The sequence below is a fragment of the Stegastes partitus genome, unplaced genomic scaffold, assembly GCF_000690725.1.
Source record: "Stegastes partitus isolate 25-593 unplaced genomic scaffold, Stegastes_partitus-1.0.2 Scaffold468, whole genome shotgun sequence".
Lineage (NCBI taxonomy): Eukaryota > Metazoa > Chordata > Actinopteri > Pomacentridae > Stegastes > Stegastes partitus.
Window position 1 is genome coordinate 95,751 of NW_007578199.1, and position 21,693 is coordinate 117,443.

The 21,693-nt window shown below is 38.8% G+C and overlaps 1 protein-coding gene across 1 annotated transcript; it reads left to right on the top strand.

Annotated features, from left to right (window-relative positions):
- Window positions 1–1,494: 1,494 nt before the first annotated feature.
- lrrcc1 (leucine rich repeat and coiled-coil centrosomal protein 1) lies at window positions 1,495–21,348 on the top strand. The gene is made up of 19 exons (XM_008286756.1): window positions 1,495–1,827; window positions 4,706–4,911; window positions 5,080–5,145; window positions 5,253–5,420; window positions 8,700–8,866; window positions 10,163–10,378; window positions 11,310–11,509; window positions 12,306–12,480; window positions 13,859–14,007; window positions 15,049–15,253; window positions 15,589–15,728; window positions 16,840–17,041; window positions 17,658–17,843; window positions 18,113–18,287; window positions 18,780–18,943; window positions 19,193–19,401; window positions 19,667–19,804; window positions 20,276–20,411; window positions 20,963–21,348. Exons 1-19 carry the CDS (start codon window positions 1,784–1,786, stop codon window positions 21,071–21,073), a joined length of 3,057 nt encoding a protein of 1,018 aa, XP_008284978.1. The 5' UTR covers window positions 1,495–1,783; the 3' UTR covers window positions 21,074–21,348.
- The last annotated feature ends 345 nt before the right edge of the window (window positions 21,349–21,693 follow it).

The following is a 21,693-nucleotide window of genomic DNA, read 5'->3' on the forward strand; positions in this document are numbered from 1 at the left end:
GTTTTGAGTTGACCTTCAATGAAATTAGATTTGGCAGGAAGAATCTGAAGAAAAACTGTTTAAGCTGCATTCTAGGAAATGTAGAATAGGTTTTTTTTTTGTTTTTTTTAGCTTTTCCTATACTTAAACTTAAGACAGCCTCTACTAAAGGTTGAAGAAGGATGACTTTAGTATATTTATTGAAGCCATGTAAAAATGTAATCTTCATACTGTGAATATCTGCAGATTAAGAGGCCCTTTGACTACATAATTCAAATTTCAGTGTTTTATTTTTACTTACATTTTTGAGCCTCATAGCTAGAGTACAGGTGACAGATGCATGAAGATTTCAGGGTTAAAAAAAAACACTTCTAATATCAGTTGATACATATACAAATATATATTTTACTTTCACTCTAAGTATCACAATCACAGCCAACATCTTGTTTTCACATTTTTTTCTCTCGAACAATTACCTCTGAGTGTCAATATCATTAGATATGACATAGTTTTAAGATCAAAACTATACCAGTTTAATGTCTATGACAAAGAGTCATAGAAACAAGCATTGTGTGCCCTGGATGTGTTCTCTGTTTTCTGATGATTCATTAGAAAAAACTTTAAAAGTGCATTTTGGGTAAACTTTCAAAGATCTTATCAGCATGTGGGACAGGTGGTTGGTCAAAACAAGGACTCATTTTTTACCTACATTTTGATACCAGACTTATCTTCTATCCGCAATCCCTTCTGTGTCAAAAGTATTTTCTGATATAGGCATATTCTCATGACATTTTTTTTTTTAGTTTTGAGGGCTCAAAAATCCTGGTAAAAGTATCACAAATTCAAGAGATTTCAGCCCACCCCTCTGTGCTTTGAGGGTCTGTAATTTGGAAAATATTCATACCATGAAGATAAAATTTTGAATGGCTTTGTTTAATATACTAAACAAAAAGCAGCCGATTTTGAGGTGGTCAGGTGGGAACATTTTCAGATTTGTTTACTTTTACATGGAATTACCCTAAAGTTAAGACTCTACAGTAGTTTTTAATATATAAATGTACCTGACTAATTTAAATATTAAGGTTTAAACTCAAGAATAATATTAATTACACAAATGAATTATATTATTGTATTATAATATTATAACAAATATTACAGGTAGGACCTTACTATGCAATTACTTAATATGTGACCATATTAGCTGCTGCAAAGATGATGCCAAACTAAATTTCGTTGTATTTCTTGTACAATGACAATAAATCTTCTTCTTCGATATAATCATCAAAAGTAGAAATTCCTCCAAATACTTCTGTACTTTTACTTACAGTAAGTGTGATTTAAAAGGAGCCCGTTTGCTGTGTATTGTATAGGGCACGACTGTAATCTAAGGTTTGTTTTATTTTTAGTGGGAGTAGGCGGTAGCCACACACACTGGGGGCGGAGCCAATCAACGCGTCCCGGATGTAAGCGTTAACGACGTCATGTAAACAGGAAGTGAAGTGCAAGAAGCGGCCAGTTCAACTGAACAAGAACAACAAATACTGTACTGAGCTCTTAACGTGTTATTTAAGCAGTTAACATGAAGAGCTAACGACTTGTAGACGGTTCATTATGAGATAAATTCATTGGAAATGGATCGACGCTAGCCTAACTTTTGCTAAGCTGCTAGCAACTTAGCTAAAGGTTTTGGAGACGTGTTTTCTGATTTATCTGCTCATTTAGCTTTCTTTCCGTTGTTTCGTTAGTCAGCAGACTTTATGTTTAACTGTTCGACTGACCGTATAAACACCTGTATGCTGCCGGTATGGGAGACAAGGAGCTTAGTCTTATTGACAAGAAGATAACAAGGTAACCACAGCTCTCCGTCACCTTGTTGTGCCTTTACTACAAACGTGTCGTACCCAAGACGTAAAAAGTTTGAATGTCTTATTTCGGGTTCCATTAAGGTCAGTGGCTCGTAGCTTTGATTATCTTTAAAGTGAAGTAACAGTGTAAAAGTCATCCGATACACGTATAAGTGATGTATTATGTAAGTCAAGTCACCGTTATTTATACAGCACATTTAACACAATAGAACAAAATGCCTGCCAGTAGCGAGATAAGACTGTTTAACTCAGTTTAAGTATTAGGGTTAAGATCATACAGTGTCATTTATTGTGGTAATTTACCGGAGAAATACAAATATTACGGTAAAAAAATCAGACTGAGTTATGTAAGACCGGGGACCGTACAGTATTATTCATTAAACAAATTTAACTGACTAATGTTAAGGTTAATGACCAACAATATTATATACGCTTACAAAGTAATTTAAAAATTAACACTGAGGCCCTCCAAAATTAAACATGGAAGCACCAATCAATCCACAGACTTTTTCTGAGTTGACCACACTGGAGAGAAACAGCTCATTTTCCTTTAGGCTCAGGTAAGGCAGACATTTGCCTCCATCAGGTAGGATGAGGGGAGAGAAAAGGATAGCAGAGACAAAAAGACGACATACAAGAGAACATAAACAGTGGACAGATCGGAGAGAGCAGCTGCAGATCAGACCTGTGCAGCCCCAGAGCCAGACACACCTACAGAGATGGCAAAGCACAAATGACAGGAGAAAGAGGACATAATGGTAATTACATGCAAAAGTGCATATAAATAGAACCAGGGAGAAGAATCACAGAAAACCTTAGAATAAAAGAATTAGAATAAAACTTTAGTGATCCCTTCGGTACAAGACCTCAGGGAAATTGCTAAACTTGCTCAACTTGAAATTTGCCTGACTGAAAGCAAAAAAAAAAAAGTATAAGAGAAAAAATCAGGCAACTGATCAATACAAAAACAATAGGATTGTTAGTATAAGTTAAAATGGTTTTTTGGGGGGAAAAAAACAGCAACAACAAAAAACCCCTCTAAAGTTACATGTTGTTATTAGATTATTAGTGATTATTATTACAGTAGTACTTTAATATAGTTGGCCAACAGATTTGAACTATTCATTTTAGTATGCTTCTTGGCATGGTTTGATAATTGTCAGAGTTGGAGGAAGTATTGAGAATACAGCAACGTAAAACTACGCTTTTATAAGGAAAAGTCCTGCATGAAAAATTCTACTAGTTCAGTTAAATTACATAAGTATTAGCAGTAAAATGTAGTTAGAGGATTAAAGTAAAAGTACAGGTTTGGTTCCTCAGACTGTGATATTATCATATGAAATATCTCAAGATTTTTAATACTGAAGTTTTAGTGTTATAGCTACTGCAGGTGGAGCTAGTTTAAACCACTGTATATTCAATTTTATATGCAGCCAAACCAGATAAATCTCGGATGTGGCGTGATGATAAATGGGAGAGGAATAAGAAACACAAAGTTGCACGACTAAAATCTGTTTTTGGTTTGTGGACTTTTTCGCTAATCTTTGATTAGACATCTGAAATGTGACCCCGACTGCACACTGCTTTTGGTAAGATGCCAAAAAGGTTGAAAACTTCAGTTTTAATCTTTAACGGTATGTTGTATTTTAAAAGCTTTTTATATTGTTCATTGTGTAAAATCCTGTTGTATTTAAAATGAACTAAAGCTGTCAAATTAATGCAGTGCAGTATGAAGTGAAATGTTTCCCTCTAGATCGTGGAGTGGAAGAATAAAGTAGCATTAAATGAATTTAGTCAAGAAAACACCTTAAACCTGTTAGTTTCCACCACTGGTCCATAGTCAATCATAATATTCGCCTTGTGTTTCTTCACAGGTTTGTAATAACAAATGTTAATCTACAAATCTTCTTGCTGAAGAGAAAAATACAATATTCCCCTATTAAATATGATGCAGTATATTAAATGTAGTGGAGTGTAGTTTAAAGTGCCATGAAACTAAAGTACTCTTAAGTATTGAACTAGAGTATAACATGAGCAGCTAACTGTGTTTGGCACATCAGCTTTATTATCCGTCAAAACTGTTGTCAATTATTATTCTGTCAGTCAGCTCCAATACTTTCACCTCATTTTAGCTCCCCAAAAACTTAAATTAAGCATCTAGATGGAGAAAATTCATTCTTCAGTTGAAGTTGTCATAATTTTTGTGTACATTAGTGCCATGACCTGTGATAATGAATCATGAGTAATCTTGCTGAATGTTGAGGGGCCACGATCCCAAAATGTTGTTGACTCAAGACTTTTTGATCAATCAAATGTTTTCCAGTTCCTAGTTAAATGTGAGGAATGGATGAGTGATTTATCATTGTAGACTGACATATGTTTTGGGTTTTGTACTGTATAAATCAGATATTTGATAGGGCTGGTCCGAATAGCAATTTATGATCTCCGGACATTCGGGGGTGCCGCGCGGTGGTGGCGGGTGAGTATTTTTGACAACCAGTTTCTGTGTTTAGGTTAGCGGCGACAGCTCCGTTTCCGCGGCGGCAGGGATGTTCGGAGATCAAGTTTGATATCCCGATTCCAGCGCAGGAAATGAGTAGTCGGCTATTCGAATAGACGAATAGTTAGCTATTCGGCTATTTGGGTCCAGCCCTAAAATTTGAGCCTTAAGCTTTCACAATTTTTAATGGACAAAAATCAAAAATTTTGAGGCCTGTCATAAACTAATCAATCAATTCATTCATTTAATCTAAGTTGCATTAGTTGGCACACATTGTCTTGTCGAACAAATGGTACATAGTTTGTTGGCACAAAGTTTATTTTCTTCCACTGTGAATCTGACCTTGTTTCCTTCTGTCTAGTTTGCTCGATATTCCCCTGACTCCCACTGTAACGGCTCTTAATCTGCACTGCAATCACATCCCGAGGATCGAGGGCCTGACCTCAGCTTGGCACCTGCGGCACTTAGACCTTTCCTCCAATTGCATTTCCAAGATTGAGGGTCTAAGTTCCCTCACTTCCCTGAGGACTTTAAATTTATCCTGCAACTTAATCACCAAGGTTGAAGGTGAGTCTTTAGTCACCATTTTACTGAGATAATAAATGTTTCAGCCTGTGCAAGTTCTCCAAGTGATAATTCTTTATTACTGGATCCTGTGTTTACTCTGATGTTGCTGTCACTGCTCTATGAGCTGTAAAATCACTCAGTTGTTAATGTCCTCCCCCTTTACCTCAGGACTGAATGGCCTTGTGAATTTAACAAGATTAAACTTGTCCTACAATCAGATAAATAGCCTCACTGGTGAGTCCAGTACTGCCTGAACAGAGTTTTCTTTTTCTTCATCAAAAAAAAGAACACTAAAAAGTTGCTATTACTGAGATGCTGTTAATTCCTTATGTCCTCATTAGGCTTGTTGTATCTTCATGGCTCGGAGTACAAGCTGAAGCACCTCAGTCTCCATAGCAACCACCTGGACAGCATTGATCACCTTCTGCAGTGCCTGCTGGGATTACAAGGTTTAAGAGAGGTCACTTTAAGCCAGGATGGCAGAGATAATCCTCTCTGTATGTCACCAGGTAGGGTGGACAGAAAACAGTACTTTGGCATGTGTATACATCACAATGCATACAAGTGAACAAAAGTTTACATACACTTGTAAAGACCATGTTTATTATGACTGTCTTGAATATCCAATGACGTCTACGGTTAAAATACTCAAATTATCTTAGCGTAATGGCCTCTTCACTTCTCGTGAGTGAAAACAATTGAATACAGCTGCTGACTTCTGTGAGCCAATTTAAACAGGGCCCATTTGATCCTCTCATCAGACTAAGCCACAAACACTACAGTGAGAAAGTCTGAGGAAAGGTCAGAAAAAGGAAATTATTGACTTGAACAAGTCAGGAAGGTCACTTGGAGCCACTTGAAAGTGTTTTTTGATCCCAAAATTAACTGTGCAAACAAAGTATGAAATGCATGGCACAGCTGCATCACTGCCACAGTAAGGCAAAAATGCAAACTACTACCTGCTGCTGAGAGACAATTGGTCAGGTCAAGAGTCAACCAAGAATCATCACAAAGCAGGTTTGTAATGAATTAGAAGCTGCTGGAACACAAGTGTTAGTGTCCACAGTCAAGTGTGTTTTACATTGCCATGAGCTGGGAGGCTGCCATGCAAGAAGGAAGTTCTTCCTCCAGAAATGGGACTGAAGTTTGCTGCTGATCACATGGACAAAGAAAAGACCTTGTGGAGGAAGGTTCTGTGGCCAGATGAAACAAAAAAAAAAGTAGCTATTTGGGCATAATGATTGACAATGTGTTTGGAAGAAAAAGGTGAGGCCTTAAACTTCAAGAACACCAGATCTACCGTCGAGCATGGAAGTGGTAGTATTATGCTCTGGGGGCTGTTTTGGTGCCAGTGGAACTGGTGCTTTACTCAAAGTAAATGGAATTATGGTGAGGAGGATTACCTTCATGTTCTTTGGGAAAACCTAAAATCATCAGCCACAAGGTTGGTCTTGGATGCAGTTGGGTGTTCCAGCAAGACAATGACCACAAGCACACATCAAAAATGGTAAAGAAATGGCTAAATCAGGCTAGAATGGAAGTTTTAGACCAGCCTTTCCAAAGTCCTGACTTGAACTCCTTCAAGAACCTGTGGACTGTGCTGAAGAAGTCAGTCAGTGTCAAATATCCAACAAATTTCTTCGAACTGCACCAACTATGCAAGGAGGAGCGGTCAAAGATACAACCAGAAGCTAGTGGACGGCTTCCAAAAGCACCTAGTTGAGGAGAAAATGACTAAAGGACAGAACCAAACATTGGCATTGCTGTGTGTATATTTTTGACCCAGCAGATTTTGTCGTATTTCTAGACGACCTGTAATATATTTATGAAAGAACCAAAATGCACTATCATCGTTCTGACAAAGATTCACAGGTTTCAATGATTCCATCATAGAAAAGTAAGAGTTGTAGGAGTCATTGGAAACTCAAGACATTACAAGTATATGTAAACCTTTGTCCATGACTGTCAGTGGCAGCTGTCTTTCTCTGACAGCTGGCAAGTCTAAGACTAGTTTTTAGGATTCTGTCTTTGTTTAATGATGGTAGGAGAAATATAGACAGAAACAGCAGGCAGATCACAGACAACAAAGGTCTCAAACCAGAGATGGACCAGCAGCATTGTATATCTTACCTGAACCAAAAGGCCACCAGATGTCCTAATTAACAGTCTACATGAAATGTCAGGTTGCCCACTTCCCTTTATGGAGTACAGCTATAACAAGAGTCGTGTCTGATATAATAGCTATAAATGGCATTTCAGACAGAAAAACAAAAAGAGACAAGTGTTGATTCTCAGGGGTGGAATTTCTCATTATAACACAAAATACTGAAAACATGATACAGTTAAAGGGCATTCAGCAAATCTGACATGGTATATGAAACAAATTCAGTTTGTTTCTGTTTGAACTCAGCTATTTGAGGTCATTGCCGGGGGGCTATCAGTCATGTATCAGTGAATTTGTTATTTTTTTATTTCTTGAATATTTCGGGGTGTGTTAGATCATTGTCAGCAGTGTTGAAACTAGGGCTGTAATTAATGCTATTTTCATCAGTTAATTTCTTATTTATTTTTTGATTTATTGATAAAAGATGAAGTCTGCATTTCTGAGGAAAAAATGCTGATAGACTGATCAGATGGACGAGCACACACATGCACAAGACACAGGTTTTCTGCAAACCCAGTTGATTATTTTTCTGTCCGACAGTTAAAAATCCAAATACATGTATTTTACTATCATAAGTGCGGAACTGTCACTGAGAAGCTAGGAACAGCAATGTTCATATTTGTTGCCTAAAATTTAGTAAAAAGGTTATTAAAATAGATGCATTTTCCTTTGACTGAGTGATTAATCCACTGAACTTGCTAGTCTGTGAGGACATTCAGTACCTTTTTTTTACAGACTAACAAGCAAAACAAAAAGAAAAGAAAAGAATAAAATGGCATACAGGATATCAGCATATCAATTCATCATTCAGTGTAAAAGAAATTGATATGCAGACGATCTCACAAGTGTTTTCTGAGCCTGGATGAGTACTGAGAGCAGCTCTTCCTAAGGCTGAATAAAGCCTCTGTGATGCTGTTCTCTGACTTAGACGAGCAACATCCTAAAGTGTGCATCAGATGTGTTAGAAGTGCCTCAAATGTAGGAACACCAGAGAACACAAACACAGGTTATTTTCTTTCCTTGTTTTTGAGGAATCACTCACTAGTCCAAAGGGATATATAAATATATTTTTAGATTTCACAGAATAAGTGACTCATCACCCTCCCTGTACGATCTGTAATGAAAGCCCAGTGAAAATCAGTCAAACTGACAGCCATTAATAGTAACGACTGGGGTCTGTTTGTCTCTCTGTGCATCTTCTCTTTCTGCCTCTTTGTTAATTGGACCGGCAGCAGTTATATTAATGTAAAAGTCTTTTTGCTGTGTGCCCATTATCCATATTTTTCTGTTCATGATTAATTCCCAGCAGTAGTTGTTGAGAGTCTCTTTTCATCTTTTTAAATCCAAGAGAGCACACTTAACGCACTCTTACAACCCTTGCTGTCAATGTGCCTGGATATACTGTGCTCACTTCCTGTGAAGTAAACTTCTTCAGTAGTGCATTTGAGGGTAACATTCAGAGGTTATTCATGCAAATTCGATTATTTTATTACCACCCGAACACCTGCTGTTTCATGAAGGCCAAATAAACAACTGATGTGACAGTAGTAAGCGATGGGGGGCAGTCAGGTTGCTCCAGCCTGTCAGATTTTTGTAATGCACGTGTGTTTCTGTCTTTCTGCAGGTTACAGGGAGATTGTCATGCAGTCGCTGCCACAGATCACAGTTCTGGATGGCCTGGACCAGCTGGGAAATCCATCACCACCAGGTCTAGGCAGTCCCTGTGATATCCCTGGTTTGGAAGACTACGTAGACCTCCTGCTGTCCTCAGACACAAGTCACAGTGAAGTGGTATTTATTTTTATTTTTATTTTTTTGCAATGTTACCATAATTATTTCACTTGTAATTCTCATACTACCTGTTTATTTGTAATGGTGGCTTTTCAGTTAAATTTTTGTTAAATCAAGTTTTATTTAACAAGGAAATCTCTACACATAGATTATCACTTTTTGCAAGAGACACAACAATGTATTTACACCCTTTATATACTGTATAGTACGATGTAATGTGATATGAGGCATGTGAGAAAGAAGCTTTTGAAACAATTACATTTCGAACAAAAGTTGTTTTTTTTTGCTTTTAGTTACCTGACAAGCACATTTCAAAATCAAATTTGTTTTGTGAAATATTCCAAGCACATGGTGCAGATTACAAAAATGCAGTGTTGCCAAGCTCTATATCTGAACTTTACACAAAATACCATCATCAGAAAGCAATGCTGTGCAAAAGAACTGAAGAACTGTCCACATGATAGTAGATTTTACATTTGATATAATAGAAATAACAGAAAACAGAATTTGATTTCCACATGTGTGTACTGGAATTTAGAAAAAGGGCTGCAAGGGGACTCGGTGGTTAGCACCGTTGCCTCGCAGCAAGAAGGTCGCCGGTTCGCGTCCCGGTGAGGACACCTGGAATCTTTCTCCGTGGAGATTGCATGTTCTCTCTGGGCAGCATGGGTTCTCTCCGGGTTCTTTGGCTTCCTCCCACACAGTCCAAAAACATGTTGAGGTTAATTGGTGATTCTAAATTGTCCGTAGGTGTGAATGTGAGTGTGCTTGTTGTCTGTCTCTAAGTGTATCCCTGTGATAGACTGGCGACCTGTCCAGGGTGTCCCCTGCCTTTGCTTTAAGTCAGCTGAGATTGGCTCCAGCCCCCCACAACCCTAGTGAGGATTAAGCAGTGTATAGATAATGGATGGATGAATGGAATTTAGAAAAAAGCAAACTTTTCAGAAATGCCAACAAATAAGGACTGTGTTATGTTACTGAACAAATATAAAGTTGAGAGACAGTTCTGATCATTAAGCCAAATAGCTGTAAATAGCTGAATATCACGTGTCACCAAATTGCTGAAATATTTTGTAATTTGGTGATTTTACACCAGGTCTAGTGAAAGTTTATAAGTATGGTCCCTAACCAGTAAATGACTTTACATGTTCATTGTACCAGATGGCGGTTTATTTTGTTTTTCTTGGTTTGACCAGGTCCACAAGAAGACAAATTTCATATCACACTCACAGTGTAAAGCCAAGAAGGAACTCAAAAACATAAATTATTAAAGTAAAAGTTACGTTTGCATTGCAGGTTAGAGGGGATGGCCCTCTCAGCACGCCTCGCATAGATCAGCTGCTGACCCAGTTTCGTCACCGGGTTGCCTCTGAAACAATCCCAGACGCAGTCAAGCAACCGGATCGGCAGTGTTTCCAGCTGGTTCGTTCCACTGTGGTTGATCCAGCAGACCCTGTCAATGAACAGCGCATCAGGAAACTGGAGCACCAGGTGTCCCAGCTCATCCAGCAGGTGTGCATTTAACACTGCTGAAAGCCATTCATTCATTTAATAGAAGCTCTCTGTGTTGATTTGTGGTGACTGACTGATTATGTTGTACGGTTTACAGCATGTGACTGACATGTTGTATTAAGGCTTTAGTACAGCTTGTGCACCACATACAGTGCTTTGCAAAAGTTTTAGGCATTTAGATTCACATCCTTAAATGCAGGGCTATCAGGGAGCTGTCAGATTGGTCACAAATTTATCATTAGCAACCCCAACAACACAACCAGATCCATTTTCAGCCAGAAGTAGAGCAGGGAATTGTGCAACACAAGGCAAACCCCCCACAATGCTCTGATCTTACAGTCATCACGTCAGCGTGGGATTACTAGGCTGTAACCTCCATAGTGCAGAAATGAAACCAGTGCAGAAGTGCAGGCCCAGTGATGTTTACATTTGGATTAGAGAAGAGTTGAGATGAGTCAAACACTGCCAAGATGGTAACAGCTAGCACAGAACCTATTGGGTGATGTCATAGAGTGTTTGTCCATCCCTGTGTACAGTCAGTGGGAATTACATGAAGAGGCAGAAGAAATTGAGACAGTCTAAATCAACAGAGCAATTGTTCTTCAAGATGCTTGAAGCAATCTGCCTGCCCAGTACCTCAGAAAACTATGGATGTGGACTGCTTTAACGACAAACTAAATACACATTAAACAGTCATTTGGTTTAGATTTTTACATTTATTGCTCTTGTTATGAAGTTAATAGATAATTAAAAACTATTTGAGGCATTAATTTTAAAAAGCATCCTCACTTTACTTTTAGTGCCTAAAACATTTCCACAGAATGGTAACTCAATCAAACATACCAAATGTATTATTCATCTCTTCTACTCTGTTAAACAGTGATTTTATTTTCTCAACTATTGTGTTATTTTTTAACTCTTATGTATCCAGGCACCTGCAGGTGATAAATCCAGCAGCCCTGCTCGCCCTGTGGTGATGGTACGGAAAGCCAAGAGGGACACAGACCGTACTTCAGAAAGCGAATGTGAGAGCGGGAAGGAAAACAGGAGGCGAACAAGGATTCCCAAACGCTGCAACAGCATAGCATCAAGCACAACCACCAAGGAGACCAAGGGCAGGAGATCAGACAGGTGATTATGCACAAAAAAGATGTTTCTGCTGTCAGGTATATTTTGTAATGAAAATAATTTCTTTTGCTGTTATGTTAAATTTGTAATCCCTGATTTTGTTACAGGAGCTAGCTGTTACATTGGCAAAGCCCAGAGTTCCTCAGAACTCTGTTAAATGAATTACGTTGAGACATTTTAAGCACTGGTGGGCACCATAACAAAATCAGGGGGTGTGCCTCTGAGCCATGATAATCACATTCACACACTTGCCAAAGTTTGCTGACACAGAAGTGTTTAGGTTGTTGTTACTGACAAAGTCTGCATCTATAATAATCAAACACAATATGCAGCAATAGATATTCCCATTTTGTCCATCATGCGTCAACTTATATAATCAGGTCTCTTGATGATAGAGGAAATCCTTTTACCTCTCGGATGAAAGAGGGTGATAAATATTCCTCTATGAGCGATGTTGTAAACGTTCCTCCTCTCTGTTAGAAATTACAACTGTCACCTCACTCTAGTGATTAACGACCACACTTCTGTGGTCTCCCCCTCATCTTACTTCATCAGCCACAGATGACATGTGCTTAAGATTCAGTAATTTCACTTAAGCAAGCTCACAACTGTCCTCATCAAAAAGCAAGGTGATTTTAAAATAGTAGCTCAAATTCAATTCAAAGTTGTTCAAACTTTGCCTCCCTATAAAAGTGAGTAAGTCATTTGCTTTGACCTTTATTTAGCCAGACATTAGCTGCAGGCTCTTTGGAATCAATCTTACAGCTGGTTCAATACCTGTGATTTGTTTTATGTGCAGTGATCAGGAGAATCATAAACAGAGGACTTCAAAGTCTGCTGTGGGGCCCAGGAGGAAGGCTGGCGGCGCAGCGGGTGTAGAGGCAGCAGGGCCAACAAGGAGGCGACCTCTGAGAGCAGCCAAGGCCTCAGGCGATGTGAAAACCAAGTCCACTGAGGAGGAGGAAACCTACAGGGTACACAAAAGATAGGTCACCTGCAGGCTGAATGGCAGCCTCTATTTTTATTGAGTGAATGTAATGTGAAAAAGGTTAAGTCGCTGTACAAGGAGGGAGTAAAGTGGTGTTTTTTTTTGCAAACATCTCTGTAAACAAATATATTGAGTAACAGAAGAGTGGATACAAAAACATCACCACAATATCTACATTTTCCTCTCAGTTTTTTGAGCTTTTTGTAATAACCTAAAAACCTGAAAAACAGATCATATCTTCGCAATTTCAGTAAATTCCCTGATACTTGATTTTTGATTTAGACACAAACTAGGAGTAAAGTCAAGAGTCTACCATCTGTTTGCTCACTAAAGTTAAAAACAGAAGAAGCCATTCCATACATCCAAAAAACTGAGTACACCCGTGGCTTCAGAAGGTCATGCTGCTCCCTTTCGTAGAAATCGCTCTTTGTCCATCATCGTCCACCAGTCTCTGGCATTCTCTTGCGGAAATGTCTGACCAGTCTTCCATACAAAATTGCAAGATTTTTGTGTTTTTTCTTGCATGTACTACCTGTTTAAAAACCCTCCACAACATTCAAATAGGATTCTAATCTGGGCTTTGACTGGACAATTCCATAACAATCTATTCTTCTTGTTTTAACCATTCTTTGGTTGATTTTCTGCTGTTGCTAAGGATCATCATCCTGTTGAAATGTGCACATCCAGTTCAACTTTTATCTTAAAGCACTCTTTAATACTTGAGCAAAATTCCTAGTTGAGTCAATGACTTCAAGCTCCACAGTCCTCCACAACCAGAACATCTCCATCATAATGTTTTACAGTGTGTTTCTTTGTCTGAAAAAGTCAGTCTAAACTAAATATATGTACTGTTTTTGTGGCCAAAACACTCTGTCCTTGTCTGTCCAGAGCACATTATTTATTTGAAAAGGCTCCATCTTTGTTTGTTTTTGGCAGCCGTGCAGTTCAATTTGTGCAGACCCTTTCTGATAGTGGATGCATGCACTTTGGCAACAACAATTGCACAATTCATCTGCAGATCTTAAAAATAGAAGATGATTTTTGTAGAAGTGACACCATCTGTTTTTATTCCCTACATTTTTCCTTTCTTTCTTTAAAATCGGATGCCTACATTACCCACAATGCAGTCTGAATACTGATAGTCTGGTTTACGTCAGGTTTTTTTTTTTTACAGTGTTAGTCGCAGGAACTCACTTATTTAACAAAAATGTTCAGACAGTATGGGGAGACTTTTTAAAAGCTTTATGAGAGTTGTGAATAGAAACTCATTTTTAAGCTTGAATCTGGAATAATGCTGTTTGTTTGTCTGTCTTTGTGTTTTACCGTAGTGTATATTCATGTTTTTGTGTATGTGTGCTACTCAGACAATTGTAGAGGAGCGTGACCAGGAAAGGGAGAGACGCTGGAAGGCAGAACAAGCTGTGAGAAAGTTGACAGAGGAGATAAAGTCCATGCAGACAAAGGTTAGCGAAGAAAAAGACCTTCAGAGCATGGCCCTGCACACCACTGACAGGTAAGAGGGAAGCACAGGCGGACATGTATGCACTGTGCACACAAACTTCCACTTGAATTGGTTTGGCAGCTGTAAAGCAGAAATCATATTGGAAAAAAAGGACAATTGAACTTGTCTCTGTGGATATCAGTAGTCAACTGCATAATGGATCCTCATCCATTTCTACCCTCTTCATCTTTTGTATTAGCTCTCTTGAGACCAGGGTCCGCTGCCTGTCTCATTCTTGAACAATGAATATCCATCCCACCGTTTAAAGTCTTCACTGTCATTGTGGCATTGCCTCTTGTGAAACTAAGTACATGTTTTAGCTTCATCACCTCAAAATCTTCAAATATGCAGGCAGTTGTCTGTGATAATAAAGCAGTTTAGTATGAAAATCATTAACCTACACATCCATCCTGATTATATCTCTTATATTTACATCCTAGCGGCTTTAAGTATCTATGATTTAAATTTCTTATCTCCATTGGTATATACATGTGGCTTTTTTAGCAAGGTGTGACTGCTCTGTTCTTGTTTGCATCACTTCCTGCTTAGATAAATCTGCATTATGGTTGTAATTAGAAGCCTGGTGACGTACATATGTTAACTGTATTACACAAATCAATCTGAACTGTCATTCTCTAATGACACTGAATACTGCTGTAACTGTTGATGTCTGCGCTCATCGGGAGACAGATTACAGAGAAATGACTCATCAAGACAGATTTTGCAATGGCATTACTGTGCATGAGATGCTTTACAGTTTTGGGGTTGCTTAGTTGTGCTGTGTGCAGCTTGTTTCTTTCTTTCAACCAGACTGCTGCATCCATTCCCACTTTCATTTTCTATCCTCTGAGATAAGATTTTGACTATGCTATGATGTTAGATTTTGTCAATTTCACAAGCTATCATGTATTTAATGCTGGAAGAGGACAATCAAGGGCATCACAAAACTGGTAGTGGTGTCCCTTGCCAATTTCTATATGCAGTAAAAATAGAAATTCAGGGTGTTGCTGCTGCTGCTCTTGCGCACCCTTATCATGGTTTTTCCCCATCCAGACTGAAAGATATGTTGCTGAAAGAGCGATCGGGGCGCTCTGAGCTGCAGGCTCATGTTGAGGAGCTGGAGGGGAGTTGTCAGTCCCTAAACCAGCAGCTGGAGCAGGCCCACAGCAGTGAAGAACAACACAAGACTGCGCTGCGTAGACTGGAGGAAAGTATCTCCCACGGAGAGACACTCAGGGCTTGCCAGCAGGCTGAGGAGGTACACATTTAAGTTTGTTTCCCCGAGAACACATTGTTTTGCTACAGATAGTGTATATTCAGTCAGGTGATGCTAATCAGGTCTTGACATATAATTGTTGTCTATGCATCTACAGAGTTCCTTTGGTGTGATACAGAAGTATATCTGTCATGTTGCTTCTGCTACACCCTAAAACCTACCGCTGAACTCCCCTTATTGCTGTAATTTTTGATTATACCAGTGCAGTGCACTGATCCTGCCCACAGACTGAATAAATGCCAAGAGATAAAAGGATTCTGAAAAGAGGGTCATTCAGCTCCTAAAGGCTTGTGCAAAACATGTCTGACCTTCCTCAGATGAAGCGGTACCAGGAGCTGGAGAACAGGGCAGCAGCTCTGAAGAGGGAGTTGGATATCCAGAGAGCCTCAGTGCGGCAGCACAAAGACAAACTGCAGCAGCTGCATGAACTGCTGGCATCCAGGGAACAAGCGCACAGGTACACCTGAAGGGCTTTCTGCTGAATCACTTGAATAAGTCTTGCTTAATATCAGCTTCACTCCCTTTTTAAAGACCCTGTTCTCTGTATCAACTTATTTTTTATAAGCAATGGTGAGGTTTTGTGCTTGTGGGTCATTCCATTAAAAATAAATTAATTAGTTCCTCCCACCTGACTCCCTCAGAATCAGCAGATTTTTTTGGTAAAGTAACTTTAGTATATTTACGAAATATTTACTTAATATACAATATTTATATTTATTTAATATGAAATTTTGTCTTCATACTATGAATATTTTCAGAGTTACATGCCCTTGAAATACATAAGGGTTGGTCAAAAATGTACACTTACGATACAATTTCTTACCCTATTAACTTCATATGTAGAGTAAATATACACATGAAATTTTCAAAAATGTAAAAACACATTTGAGCTCTGTTAAAAACTGCCATCCAATCAAAGTTACATTTACTCCAGGTGTCACAATCTAAAATCAGAATGTCATTTTTGTTCAGCACGACTTTATTTCCTGTAACCAACTCTGAACATTAATATCATGAGGTCTATCACAACAGCACTTTAATGTCTGAGTCATAAACATTGTACCCTGGATGTGTTATCTGTTTTCTGATAATTTACTGGTGAAAAATTTAAAAAGTGCATCCCATATCTCGATGTGGGATAGGTGGTTCAAAACAAGTTAGAGAAAATGGAAGGTCTTTTTATTTTGCTACATTTTGATACCAGGTTCATCTTCTATCCATGATTGCTTTTGTGTCAAATTTATGTGTTGCAATTTTGACCCTTATGTACTTACTACTTTTGAAATCCTCCATTAACTGTACGGATGTACTAAGTTTCCTAATACTATACAGTACTAAAATTAGTGTACAAAGAATCAGCTGATTCTGAATCTGTATTTCGTAATATAAGTGGTGACTATACCAAAGTCCAAATTAGTCATGAGGTTTATTTTATGCATATTTATATATATATTTATATATATAGTTTCATGTACTGTCAGTGAATATTCTAACATTACATGCAGGCTATTTTGTTTCTGTGAAAGATGTCAATGTCCCATCCTAAAATGTTTGCATCTTTCTCACAGAAAACAGCTGGAGTTGCGGTTACAACCTGGTGGGGCAGATTTCCGTGAGGCAGTGGCAAAAGAACTATCATCAGTGGAACAGAGACACAGTCACAGAGAGGCTGAACTGCAAGAGAAACTGGCAGAAGGGAGGAAACAGTACGCTGCTCTGGAGGACGAGTTCCGCATGGCTCTAACCATCGAGGCCACTCGCTTCTCCGAGGTCTGCTGAAACTTGGACACTTGCCATCCAGATGGCCTGTAATCACTCAAGTGTTGTCCTGAATTTTACACTACATTCTCTTTGCAGTCCAGCTTATAAGTGATTTCCTTGTACAGTAAAAAGTAAAATGATTGAAGTGAAATTGACCCCAATCTTCATAGACTTTGTGTATTTTTTTAGCCTGATGCTAAAAGCTGAGATTGAATTAGGATCATTTGACTCTGGATAAGTAGTATGTGGTTGCCACAGGAAGAAAGCTTTACAAAAGGACTGGACATGATTCACTTTTTTATTTTCTTCTTATGGCTACAGATTTCATTCAGCCTCTGCACAAAATGCAATCTTATTCTTGATTGCTGCAGCTCACACAATTGCCTCCTTTAAATGATCAAACTTTTACTCTTTGAGAAAAATCTAAGTAAGATATAGATTTCCAAACATATCATTCAAGGATTGCTTTTGGTGAATCATGACTCTGAAACCTGTTCTGTCAGCGTTGACACTGATTGACAAAATTGTCAAGTCAAGTAATACTTGGGCCGAAGGACTTCTCTCTGTTTAACTCCTGAGATTTCCTTTTGACATTCAGTACCACACCCTCGCTCTTGTTCTGCAGGTGAAGGAGGCGTGTGATCAGATGACTGCGGAGCTGATGGAGCTCAAGGCGGCTCTTGCCCAGTCCCAGCAGAGGGAGAAGAAATCTGGCTCTCTGGTGCAAGAGCTCACAGCCATGGTTAAAGAACAGAAGAACCGCATCTCTGAGCTCATCAAAGCAAAGAGAGATGCTGTTGCTGATTTGAAGGTGTGATGCAGTGCAGTAAGAGTGTCAAATGTTGAAGATTTTCTTTCCTGCACCTAATCTACATTAAAAACCCCAATTGCCTGATCCCTTTCGTGTATAGGGTAGAGCAGAGTGGCATGAGGACTGCGTTATCAAACATGATTCACCCTGAGCTTGTAGGAAACTGACTACTTTGAGACATCATGAATACTGAATGTTCCAGCTGCCTTTCCATCTGCCAGCCATGACAGATGGTTGTTGATCATTAATACTGTCTGTCCCTCTCCTAGAGACGTATGCATTCCTTGGAAGCAGAGGTGGAGCAGGACCGGCGTCTCAGTCTGCAGCTCGAACTGCTCAAAAAAGACAAGGCCCGACTGCTGTCTCAGCTCACAGCTCAGGAGTCGGTGATAGACGGCCTCAGGGCAGAGAGGAGGATCTGGGGACAGGAGCTCGCTCAGCAGGGTGGGACACACCCAAGAGGACATGCGTTGTGCACTTTGAGTCAGCCTTATAGTACACGAAAGACTCAGGAGAGCAGTTTTAGTTGTTTATATGTAGACATTAGTGCAGGTTGTCCCTTGAGTCTGTCTGCAATGCATGGACCTGTGAGTCACTTGTAACATTTTGGAGATTCTGCTTGAGGGCCAACATCAAGGAGGCTCAATACTGTATGTGTTGATCATTTTTTTTCTTTTGATCTGTATCAAGTAAAGCCTGCCATCAAGTGGTTATCTTGGGTAAACCAAACTCTTACAGTCATGGCACTCGTTTCACACACAAGTTGTTAAAATGCATTTACATAAAATATTAAAACAGCATTTACAAGACATTTAGTAAAAAAAAAAAGAAAAAAGAAAAATCTACATAAAACATAATTAAAAGAAAAAAAAGAATAAAAGTGAAGAAGTAATAGACATGATCTAATTTACAATTTTCTATATTTGTCTTTACCAGGAGCATCGTTGGCTCAGGATCGTGGACGTCTGGAGGCCAGGATAGAGGTGCTAAGCAGCGAGCTGGAAAATCAGAAGAAACAGAATGAAAGGGACAATGATGGCCTTAAAATTAAAACTAAAATCATGGATGACCAGACAGAGACCATTCGCAGACTCAAAGAGGTAGCATGATGCTATTGAAGCCAGTGTGTTAAACTAAAATCCAAACAGTAGCAAAAAAAACAAAACAAAACGAAAAAACACATCCGCTCAGAGCCTAGCAAAATGTAACTTGCATATTTGTTCATCTTATGGTGTGCATTGAATTGATTTATGTTTATGTGCATTTTTGTATCTGTAAATATTTGTCTGTGTGTATCTTGAGACACACTGATGCAGCCTCTCCTCGTCTGCCACGTTCCTGCTGTTCAGTCCTTACAAGAGCGAGACGATCAGATCCGTAAGCTGAGGGAGGAGGTGGTCCAGACGCAAAAGAGATTTCAGCAGCAGCTGGAGGAGGAAACGGGCCAGCAGGCGGAGCTGAAGCAGCAACTGGAACATCTTAGCCTGCGCAAGGAGGAACTGAAACAGCAGCTGAAAGACAAGGAGGCAGAGCTCGACGAGGTCAGAAGAGTTTACAGGCAAGTGTCCCATCCCAGACACACACAAAAACTTAAACATGCACATAAAAAGGTCAAAGAACAACAAGTCGAAATGCATCATAACCAAATGAAACACTGCCACATCATTTTTAAACTTAATGCTGGGGTAATGTTGATATTTGAGGCACACCTAACTCTTATTGTGGCTATGCCTACTGCTTCTGCTGCTGATGATTATCAAATATTTGTGATGGAAGTGGTTTGTGAAACCAGTATGTTTTCTATTTTGCATCTCTTCCTTTAGTGATTCCAGTAAGAAGTGGCAGGAGAAGGCGGACCTGCTCACTCGACTGGAGAGCCAGGTGAAGCGTATGAAAGACAACTTTGAGTCCAAGGAGCGTGTGCTGCTGGAAGAAAGAGATAAAGCAACAGAAGCACACAAGTATGTTACAATATCAACAAATACATTCTATATTTGCCTGCCTACTGAAAACAAGTTAGTGAAGTTTTGTACTTTTACTGAATCCTACAAGAGAGCAGATTTGTTCATTATTGTTATTATTATTACTTTCCCTCATAAGCCTGAAAGTAAGACCATAGTTCCTTCACTCTGAAAAGTTTGGCCCAGTTGTGACCAATTTGTCAAACAAGGCCCTTCTCAAATTGTTGCTTAAAAAATCTGGGGTCACATCATACTTAGGCTTTTTAAAGAGCCTAATCATGGTGTTTTTTGATGTTTAACTTGAAACAAGAGCAGGTAGGTGATTTCATTCTAATAAAATATGACATAAGTCTGCCCTTTCGGTGTTAGTGCTGTATATCTGTACATTTGTTTCACCCAAGGCAGTATTGACAGCATGAAAAGTGGCACATTTCATGTAACATGATTTATTTGTGGTTGTCTGTCCTGCAGAACTGCAGTGGAGAAGTTACACTGTGTGGACGATGCTTTTCGTCGACAGCTGGAGTCTGTTCAGGCCACGCATCAAGCTGAGCTGCTACGTCTGGCTAATGAAAAACAAAAAAAGATAGAACAAGCCAATCAGAAGGTAAAATACATTGACAGTTTTCACAGAAATATTTTTCCTCTCAGAGGGAAGAGTAGCTGCTGTGTGCCAATGTGTTCATCTCTGAGAAATGTGAACATAACCAATGTTTCACTACATGGTGAGTTTTGAAAGTGGTTATAGGTGATCATGTTGGCAGAGAGACAGCTATTTAAACATTTCTTCCAAAGCATTTGTTGCTTTCTTCACTGCTGGATTTATAATTGTGTTTAATTTCTAAGAGAGATTCAGTCACTTAAAAGTTAAAGGACATTCTTGACATAGTAAATCAATATTGTCCAGCAGTCCTTGAAATGCTTGAGAGTTTCTGGAGAAAATAAGAGTTTTTAAAGTAAATAAAATGCAAAGTCAGAAACCAGTGTCAGAGTATAAATATTAAATGGATCTTTATGCAGTCTTGTCTCACCTCTATTGATGCACTGAAACTGATTGCATTTCACCAGTAACTGCAAAAATTCTGCATTGAACAATTTGAAAAAATGTTTTCCGGTGTTTTCTGGAGCTAAGCTTGTCTGTCCGTGTTTCTTCCTCAGGTATTCGAGGTGGAGGAGGAGATGCGTCAGCTCTTGGAAGAGACTGAAACTAAGAAGAGAATCATGGAAGAGAAGATGAAACGTCTCACCAGTGTACTAAAAGACTTTTAACATGAAATGTAGAGTAACCGTGGACAGTTGTCATTTAAAAACTACAACTGTCCAGGGTTAATCCATATTTATAATCCATACATTTTTTTAATACCACATTTTTTGTATATTTTAATTTTAGTTATTGTTATTGTTTAGTATAGTGTAATTTATCTAAATAAACTCTGTTGTGCCTATTGTTGTTTTCTGTTTTAACATAAGATGGGAATTGATTTGAGTGGGCATTTGGTATAAAATGTTTGTGGTTCTTTTATTTATAAAGAAGTTCAATTGTACACAGAGGCTGGTCAGCTTTACCGCAGTTTACAATGAATCACTTCTCTCAGAGTCAAACGAACATAGAAGAGAACCAAACTGAAGGCATAGCAGCATAGTGAAATATTAACACAGTCAGGGAATTTTATAAACTTTGCTACAGCTGAACAGTTTTGTTATAGCTTTCTTTGCAATGCAGCGCTTATCACAAATGTTCGACACATAATCAGAGGGAGGCATTATACAAGTATGTGATACCATGTTAAATTTGTGAAATATTGATTTTAAATTTTAGATTAGTATTGTGAACAAAACTGTTGGGACTGCATCATTTCTTTTACTGGATTTACTGTATAGTAATACCA

What these genes read in the sequence shown, in the direction of transcription:
- lrrcc1 (XM_008286756.1), top strand. Translation starts at nt 1,784, where the DNA reads ATGGGAGACAAGGAGCTTAGTCTTATTGACAAGAAGATAACAAG. An exon ending in CTTAATCACCAAGGTTGAAG is followed by an intron (nt 4,912 to 5,079) that starts GTGAGTCTTTAG and finishes CCTTTACCTCAG; the next exon opens with GACTGAATGGCCTTGTGAAT. An exon ending in CCATTCGCAGACTCAAAGAG is followed by an intron (nt 18,944 to 19,192) that starts GTAGCATGATGC and finishes CCTGCTGTTCAG; the next exon opens with TCCTTACAAGAGCGAGACGA.